Below are 8,904 nucleotides of genomic sequence, written 5' to 3'. Positions count from 1 at the left end.
AACCTAAAAACAACGTCAAATGATGTTAGAATCTGACGTTGTGTGGACGTTACCATTATGACGTCTAGGCGACGTTGGGTTTTGGTTGCCATACCCGACGACTGTATATCAGTATTTGACGTCAATATGACGTTGGCTTTAGACGTTGGCTCGACGTTGGATTTTGGTTAGTTAATGCCACAACCTAAAAACAACGTCAAATGATGTTAGAATCTGACGTTGTGTGGACGTTACCATTATGACGTCTAGGCGACGTTGGGTTTTGGTTGCCATACCCGACGACTGTATATCAGTATTTGACGTCAATATGACGTTGGCTTAAGACGTTGGCTCGACGTTGGATTTTGGTTAGTTAATGCCACAACCTAAAAACAACGTCAAATGATGTTAGAATCTGACGTTGTGTGGACGTTACCATTATGACGTCTAGTCGACGTTGGGTTTTGGTTGCCATACCCGACGACTGTATATCAGTATTTGACGTCAATATGACGTTGGCTTTAGACGTTGGCTCGACGTTGGATTTTGGTTAGTTAATGCCACAACCTAAAAACAACGTCAAATGATGTTAGAATCTGACGTTGTGTGGACGTTACCATTATGACGTCTAGGCGACGTTGGGTTTTGGTTGCCATACCCGACGACTGTATATCAGTATTTGACGTCAATATGACGTTGGCTTTAGACGTTGGTTCGACGTTGGATTTTGGTTACTTCCCAACACAACCTGAAAACAACTAAATATCAACGTCAATTGACGTCGGTCCTGGACGTCAAATCAACGTTGTCATTAGACGTTGGCTTGACATTGAATTTTGGTCACCTGACGTCGCGACCTAAATCCAACCTAATATTAACGTCATATGACGTTGTGTGCCTGCTGGGAGGATTAACAATTTTTAAAACCTGTTCAGTAAGGATGCACAAAATCAAAAGTGACAGTAAAGACAATTCTAAGATTTGTGTTTTAATGCTGTTATTTTGCACTGTCTATTCATTAAAAATACTGAAAACATATATAAAGGTTTCCAGAAAAAAGTGCAAATGTTTTCAGCATTGATATTAAGAAATTCTTCAACAAATCAATATATTGGAATGATTTCTGAAGAATCATGTGACACTGAAGTAATTGATGCTGAAAATTCAGCTTTGCAAAATATATTCAAATACAATTTCAATTGTAATAAAATGTCACAATATTACTGTTTTACTCTATTTTTGACCAAATTAATGCAGATTTAGTGAGCATAAGACACTTCTTTCAAAAACATTCAAATTTAATCACCCAGACATTTAACTGGTAAGTGGATGTATGTGTATATTTTTACTTTAAAATCTATCATGGGTTAAAAGTTTTGAATCCCATGATTTTACCACGATATTCATGGTTGAACAAATACGACTAGATTGGTACAATGAATGACAAAGAATAAAATTTCCTTTAGTTAAGTTAATATTAACATTCATGCTGCCACTTGGCATTATATTAAAACACAAGTACAATCATAAATAAAATTATCAATTCTGAAAAAAATGATGAAAACAAATATGCTATTCAAAATGAAGACAAAAAGCTTTTTTCAATATCTCTATATCACATTACTCTGATAATTCTGGTGAAAGAATTTTGCAATGTGCAATTAAATATGAAAAAACGATTTTATTTACAAAACAGGGATATTTAACGTGTTAAAAATGTTAGTATCTAAAAAAAAAAGAAACAAAAATCCATAAAAACAGCAAGTCTATTTCTTCCTCATGTAGAGCACTCAGCTGACGTCGATGTTCACTGATTGTAGTGCCTTTACAGCCCAGCTGGGGTACTGTTCCCTGGACACGAACATCCTCTTCATGAACGCTTTCACAAACTCAGGAAACCTCTGCTCTATGATGCTCTGACGCATTGACCGCATGAGGGTGAGCTGAGGAACGATACGACGAGGACAGGAAGAGATGAAGTGACTACAACAATAATAAATACTGTATTCAAAACGCGTAGTTGATTGATAAAGTTACCTGGTAAGAGATGTTATGGATGGTGATGTGATGCATGGCTGCGGTGTCGCTCTTGAACAGCGCGTGAAGGTAAGCCCGACTGTGTCTGTCATTGTCAAGACAAAGAAAAAAGAATCACAATCATCTTTAGGTTTATGGGATAAGATGAGTTTCTGAATCAAAATATTCTGCTGGGTGAGTAAATGGCAAAATAGTCATTTTTGGGGGGTGCATTTTTTTTTAAGCACAGCACGCAGCTGAACATCAGCATACTGAAGCAGATGACTCCAGAGAGATGTCTGTACCTCCTGCAGGTGGGACACTGGCAGTCAGGATCAATCGGCTGAAAGTCTTTAGCATAATGTTTCTGTTTGAGCTGCAGAGATCCCCAGGGAACTAAAGCCGAGCCAAATCTCTGAAACAATCACATACAGCCTCATTAAAAATGGCAAATTAAGCACAGTTTCTTTGAGAAACTGTTCAAACTCTTGTAGGTTTATCCTGACAGACATAAGCAGGGCCAGATGATAGAGCTAATTTCAGCTTTTTGCATAACAGGAAGAAAATACATTTTAAAAAATATATTCAAATAGAAAAATTATATTAAATTGTAATAATATTTAACAATAATACTGTGTTTTGATCAAATAAATGCAGCCTTGGTGAGCACACGAGAGTTCTTTCAAAATCTTACAGACCCAAACCTTTGAATGCTAGATCTATAGAAAGGGATGTCAACATAAAATCCATCACTTACTGCTGTTCGAGTCGGGAAAACACAGTCAAACATATCACAGCCCAAGGCAACACAGACCACCAGGTCTAGCGCATAGCTAAAACACATAAACAGACAATTAACAACCACTACTTGCGAATAATGAAAAAGCACAGTTTCAGAGGAAGTGAAGCTTACCCAACTCCCATGAGGTAGCGGGGCTTTTCTCTGGGGAGGTGGTCTGTGCTCAGAGTCACCATCTTCCAGAAATCATCCTTTTCTTCTCCCCCACTCAAGCCTCCAATGGCGAAGCCTGGCACATCACGCTTTATCATTTCTGAGTGAAGAAACAGCAGAAAGATTCTAGTCAGGTAAAAGATGATTAATGCTTCAGGTTTGTGTCACTTGTTAATGGATCATGTTCATCATTAATGTGATAACTACATCTGTGAGGAGAACTGACTTCATACATTCACTAAAAATCACCAGCTGGTTAAAAGTCATTGCCACATTTTTTTCTTTAACATATTCCACTTGGTTTGATATCATGTCTGTAATAATGTCTTAAAGTGTGACTTACGTTTGAGGATTTTTAATGTTTTTGAAAAATATTTTATGCTGACCAAGGCTGCATTCATTTGATCAAAAATAGAGTAAAACAGTAATTCTGTCAAATATTACGGTCTAAGCTGTCGTCTATTTGCATATATTGAAATTTCTTCCTGTGATAAAGCTGAATTTTCAGCATCATTACTCCAGCGTCACATGATCCTTCAGAAATCATTCTAATATGCTGATTTGCTGCTCAAGAAACATTTCTCATTATTATCATATGTTGAGCAGTTTTGTGGCCTAATATTTTTTGATGATACAATTTGTCAGTATTCTTTGATGAATAGAAAGTTCAAAAGAGCAGCATTTATTTGAAATGGAAATCTTTTGTAACATTATAAATGTCTTTACTCTCACTTTTGATCAATTTAATGTGTCCTTGTTAAATAAAAGTATAAATTTCTTTAAAATTTCAAAAATTTCTTGGAGTGGTGATGGCGCAGTGGATAAGACACATGCCTTTGGTGTGAGAGACCCGGGTTCGAATCCACTGTGAGACACCAATGTGTCCCTGAGCAAGACACTTAACCCCTAGTTGCTCCAGAGGCGTGCGACCTCTGACATATATAGCAATTGTAAGTCGCTTTGGATAAAAGCGTCAGCTAAATGAATAAATGTAAATGTAAAAAAATAAATAAAATCGCACTGACCTGAAACTTGAACAGTAGTCTGTTAATGGAATTTTAATAGGAATTTACACTGCTAATGCAATATTGCCACATCATAATAGACGCACTTTTTATGTCCAGTGATCACATGCAGTCACACAGCGCTCACCATCTAAACAGGCCTTGCGCAGTTTGGCATCAAGCCCCCCTTGAATAATGGCGAACAGGTTCTGTCGATCTGGATTCTTATTTGCTGAGATGCAGCGGTCCAGCCAGCGCACAGAGCGGTGCATGGCCTCCTCCACCCGTGGCCCCTTCACCGTACTGCTGACCACGTCATCCAGCTGCATCATGATGTCTGAACCTGCACACATTGCAGAGTCACACATTTGTTGAATGTTCTGGTTAAGAGATGATGATCTGTAACATTATTCATACCCAGGCTGTTCTGTATGGCGATGGACTGCTCAGGAGTGAGCAGGATTTCCTTTCCATCATAAGGGGAACGGAACTTGACGCCCTCCTCTGTCACCACCGACAGCTCCACTAGAGACACCATCTGAAACCCGCCACTGTCCTATAAAAAGAAACACAGGTGAAACGCTTCGATGAGCAAGACAAAATTTATTCATAAAAGTAAGCAGAAGAGATTTTCAGCCAGTGGGCCTCAGCAAACTTCTAGAGGGGCTGAAGGATGATTTATAAGTACTCAAAGAAATAAATTAACATTGATATACTAAACCAAACTTTAATCTAAATTAAATGCTTATGCTTAAAAACACACAGACATCGCTTTTTTATCTTGAAGAACTTGCGGTCCTTGAAATTCCTGGACCTGAGACTGGAACTCGCAACCGTACACGTCACAAGTCCGACTCTATCCATTAGGCCACGACTGCCCCTCTGTAATCTGTTACAGATTACATGATGAGAATTTTAGTTAGTAACCTAATCTATTAGATTACATCATTTAGGTAATGTATTCTCACTACTTTTAAATGACTTAACTAATTAATAACTTACAAAGAGAGATACAAAGATACAAACATACAAAGAGAGAGAGAAAAAAACGATATTCTCTTCTTTATTATGAACAACATGAAGTGCGTTAAACATGAGGGTTTTCCAAACTGAGGTTTGTGAAGGAACTGCAAGGGGTTAGTGAGTTGTTGAAAAATTAATTAATTAACTGGTAAAACTGTAAACGTAAGACAATAAATACATAAAGAAATACAATAAAAAATAAATAAAACTTGAACACTAATATTTTATCTGTTTACCTGCATGTCAGTGTGACCATTAACATCAGAGAACAGTGAACATGCGAATGTGTTAAATTATTGAAATAATAACTTAAAATATATTTTAAAGGGGTCATATGACGTTGCTAAAAAGAACATTGTGTGTATTTGGTGTAATGCAATGTGTTTACGCAGTTCGAGGCAAAAAAAAAAAAAAAACTATTTTCCACATACAGTACATTATTGTTGCTCCTCTATGCTCCGCTTTTCTGAAATGCGCCGATTTTTACAAAGCTCATCGTTCTGAGAAGCGAGGCGTGCTATGATTGGCCAGCTATCTGGTGCATTGTGATTGGCTGAATACCTCAAGCATGTGACGGAAATGTTACGCCCATTTTGATGCCGTGTCCTGGGCCAGTGCGACGAGACCAAAACAATAAAACCCATTATAAACGAGGCATTTGTTGCATTCAGTGAGGACATAATTACTGATTATAATAACTTATACTGTCTTTTTACGCGTTGCGCAGCGTCGCGCTGCGTAAACATTACCATGTCTGCATTTGAGATCGGAGAAAGGACAAACAAGCACTTCTCTACACAGCTCAAAACTGGCATTTGAATAGTCAGTTGCAAATTCTTTAAAAATTGAAACGTGCTTACAGGCTGTGAGTCAGAAGCACCAGACTGTCCTTACGACGTTGGAATTGCCCCACTTTATAGTGTTCACAGCCATTCATAGTGTTCACATTGTAGGCTACTCTCTCTTAGGTTCAGGAAACAGTCCTCCGTAAAATGCGCTCCACACACTTGGATATTTGCGTTGTACTGTTCTGGAACAGTGTTGTAAAAATAACTTAACCACTGATTTCTAGTTGTGTCCTCTTTTGGAAGCCCAAACAAAGTAGTTTCGCTTTCACAACGAAACACACAGCGTCTCCACGACATGGCGCCACCGGCAACAACAATATTACAGCCAGAATAAAAGTTACACCTTCTCTCATTGCCTATACATTTGGGCGGTGTTATGCAAATCTTCCCACACCGTGACGTAGACATGTGGGGGTGTGTTTAAATGAGCCGTTTTAGGAGGGCGTGGACGAGTCTTAACTTTTATAAAGAATATAGGTGTGTTCGACTTGAAGCGGCGCTGCGCAGAATGATCAGTGTATGACATCAAAGAATCACGAGAGCGATTCAAAAGCTTAAAGGGGTCATATAATGCTATATGCACTTTTACAAGTTGTTTGAACTGAAATGTGTTGGCAGTGTGTGTACACAACCACCCTATAATGATAAAAATCCACCCAGTGGTTTTTGTAATTTAATTTACTAAAATCTTTACCCCTTTCTCTAATCGAGCCGAAAATCATATTTTAGAAAATTGTATAGGAAGTGTAATTAATTTTTCTGTTATGACTCTAGTCCCATTCGTTTACATGGAGATGGCGGGGTTTATGACCTGTACTGCAGCCAGCCACCAGGGGGCGATCAAAGAGCCTACCTAAATGCATCTATGTTCGTGCGAATCATTCATGATCCAGCTTCACCTACAGAAGAAGTGAATACAAGGTTTTTAATTGAATCTTTGCAAATCGCCTTTCCTAATAATGTGTCAATTAGCAAGTTTCATGATGAATGCGGCTAAAGTAAACAATCCCTTAGAGAGCAGCTCGGAAGAGAGGGGTGGGGTCATCAGAGCTCATTAACATTTAAAGGAGAATGACACAATACGGCTTGCTCTGAAAAGAGCTGTTTTGACAGGGTAATAAAGGTGTTTTTGCACTACCAATGAAAAATTTTAACCAAACTATGTAACAGACTTTTCATTAAGGCCCTAAAGAATAATATCAACATGTGGAAAATGGGCATTACATGACCCCTTTAAGGATCCGTCTGCTCTCTTACCGCTCTTGCAGTACTTTGATGTCATTCTGCGCAGCGCTGCTTCAAGTCGAAAGCACCTTATCTCTTTGGGTTTGAGACTTTAGTCTTTGCAACTTTAGGGATCTCATCTATGCACAAACAGCTTGTCACACGTCAAAGAGAAAGGAAAACTTGAAATCGCATCATATGACCCCTTTAAGTAAGTACTATTCAAATAGTAACTTTTTAAAATAAATATTTTAGGTCAAAATAATGTGCGAATAAAAAGTACTCATGTAATCTACTGTATAAAAAAATAATCTGAATATACACTTTTTAAAATGTAATCTAATTACAAGGATTTAATTTTTGGAATCTGATTACCTAATCCAGATTACATGTAAGCAGTTCGTTTTTAGCAATGAAAATTAATCATGGCTCATTAAATTAAAATATCTCTGTTCCTGCTCATTAAAAAAAAAAAAAAAAAAAAAAAATTGTCACAATTACATGAGAAATACTGTGGTCATCATCACATCTAAAAGTTGAGAATTACTGGTCTTCTTAATTTATAAGACCTTTCCAGAAAGTCATTACTAGAGAAGATATTTTTACATTATTTTATAATTTACAGAAACTGTTGGGGCAAATTTATTTTATTTTTATTATTAGTATGTAAATATTTCCAATAAGACTTCACAACTTGACAGACTGGTGTTTCATGCTGGCTTGATTATATTTTTAAAGACTTTACTCATTTCCATAACTTTTCCAATCTGCACTGTCCATCAAACTGACACTCTGCATAAGAAGAATATGGTATCCTACAGTTTACTATTACGCCTACTACTTCTTCTGGTGTTTGGGAATAGTTTGAAAAGAAGAAGGAGAAGAATTACCGTTAAGAGATTTCTATTCCACTTCATAAATTCATGCAATCCATTGGCTTTCTCCATTAACTCCGGACCCTGTTAGGACACAACAACAGTGAAGTAAGTTTAAAACATTGTGCATTGACTCTGATGAAACACTCTGACCATTTAAAGCGTTTCTTCGCTCATACCGGCCTCATGCCCAGATGATACGTGTTTCCCAGGCATATCTGACAGTCCAGATCCTCCAGCTGGTCCGCAGTGATGCCTTTCAGAGTACCCTGAGTGCCCACCGGCATGAACACCGGGGTGTAGACAGCACAGTGCGGGAGAGTAAGAGTGCAGGCTCTCGCCTTACTCACAGGGCACTCCGCCACGACACGAAGAGCGAGAGGAGCAGCAGAGGACACAGCCTTCACTGATGCCATACTGCCTTCACACTCATGTGTGCTGCTCGGTATGGGCGCAGCCATTTTGAAAAACGGTGTCCGATTAACTTGGGAATCGTTCATTTGAGTCGGATCTTTTTCCTTGAATCGGATGAGCTAATACAAAAACCGCTCAGGGGTGCGTTTCCCAAAAGCAATTTACCAATTTACCAATAGAGTTCAATGGAACATACGACCATAGATAGCTAACGATGCTTTTGGGAAACGCAACCCTGAACAATTCACAAATCGGACTGAATCGATTCATGCGGTTCTCCAGTCTCTGACTCATTGAACAGTAGCCATCTCTTTCATAAATGTCTGATGCATTCAACTTATAGATTTCAAATTTGTAATTTAATTTGCAAAATATTCATATTATATATTATATATCATAATTTGTATGTATCAGACATTTAGATTTCAAATTGTTAGTTAGTTAGTTTTCTAAACTGAGTCGTGCAAGAAAAGACCAAACACGTTGGTAATAATATATATTTAATGAATAATGAATAATAATAATAATACACAGTAAATGCGTTATAAACAGAATATGTTCTTACGCAT

At 37.8% G+C, this 8,904-nt stretch overlaps 1 protein-coding gene across 2 annotated transcripts; it reads right to left on the bottom strand.

The window, feature by feature from the left end:
- Nucleotides 1-946: 946 nt before the first annotated feature.
- LOC306866356 (queuine tRNA-ribosyltransferase catalytic subunit 1-like) lies at nucleotides 947-8,712 on the bottom strand. Of its 2 annotated transcripts, none has more exons than XM_079411516.1 (9): nucleotides 8,101-8,712; nucleotides 7,937-8,005; nucleotides 4,369-4,507; nucleotides 4,100-4,294; nucleotides 2,909-3,047; nucleotides 2,753-2,828; nucleotides 2,301-2,410; nucleotides 2,017-2,101; nucleotides 947-1,922 (listed from the first exon to the last, which is right to left on the bottom strand). In XM_079411516.1, exons 1-9 carry the CDS (start codon nucleotides 8,419-8,421, stop codon nucleotides 1,770-1,772), a joined length of 1,287 nt encoding a protein of 428 aa, XP_079267642.1. In that variant the 5' UTR covers nucleotides 8,422-8,712; the 3' UTR covers nucleotides 947-1,769. The 2 variants fall into 2 exon arrangements, with proteins under 2 accessions (XP_079267642.1, XP_079267643.1); XM_079411517.1 differs by having other exon boundaries at nucleotides 1,264-1,922; nucleotides 4,100-4,288; nucleotides 8,101-8,397.
- Nucleotides 8,713-8,904: the final 192 nt, after the last annotated feature.

Source organism: Barbus barbus (genome assembly GCF_936440315.1).
Source record: "Barbus barbus genome assembly, chromosome: 4".
Lineage (NCBI taxonomy): Eukaryota > Metazoa > Chordata > Actinopteri > Cypriniformes > Cyprinidae > Barbus > Barbus barbus.
Note: the sequence above shows the minus strand (reverse complement) of the source record. Positions and strands in the feature narration are given on the sequence as shown.

What these genes read in the sequence shown, in the direction of transcription:
- LOC306866356 (XM_079411516.1), bottom strand. Translation starts at nt 8,421, where the DNA reads ATGAACGATTCCCAAGTTAATCGGACACCGTTTTTCAAAATGGCTGCG. An exon ending in ATCATCTGGGCATGAGGCCG is followed by an intron (nt 8,006 to 8,100) that starts GTATGAGCGAAG and finishes GTGTCCTAACAG; the next exon opens with GGTCCGGAGTTAATGGAGAA. An exon ending in GCGCAAGGCCTGTTTAGATG is followed by an intron (nt 3,048 to 4,099) that starts GTGAGCGCTGTG and finishes TTCTTCACTCAG; the next exon opens with AAATGATAAAGCGTGATGTG.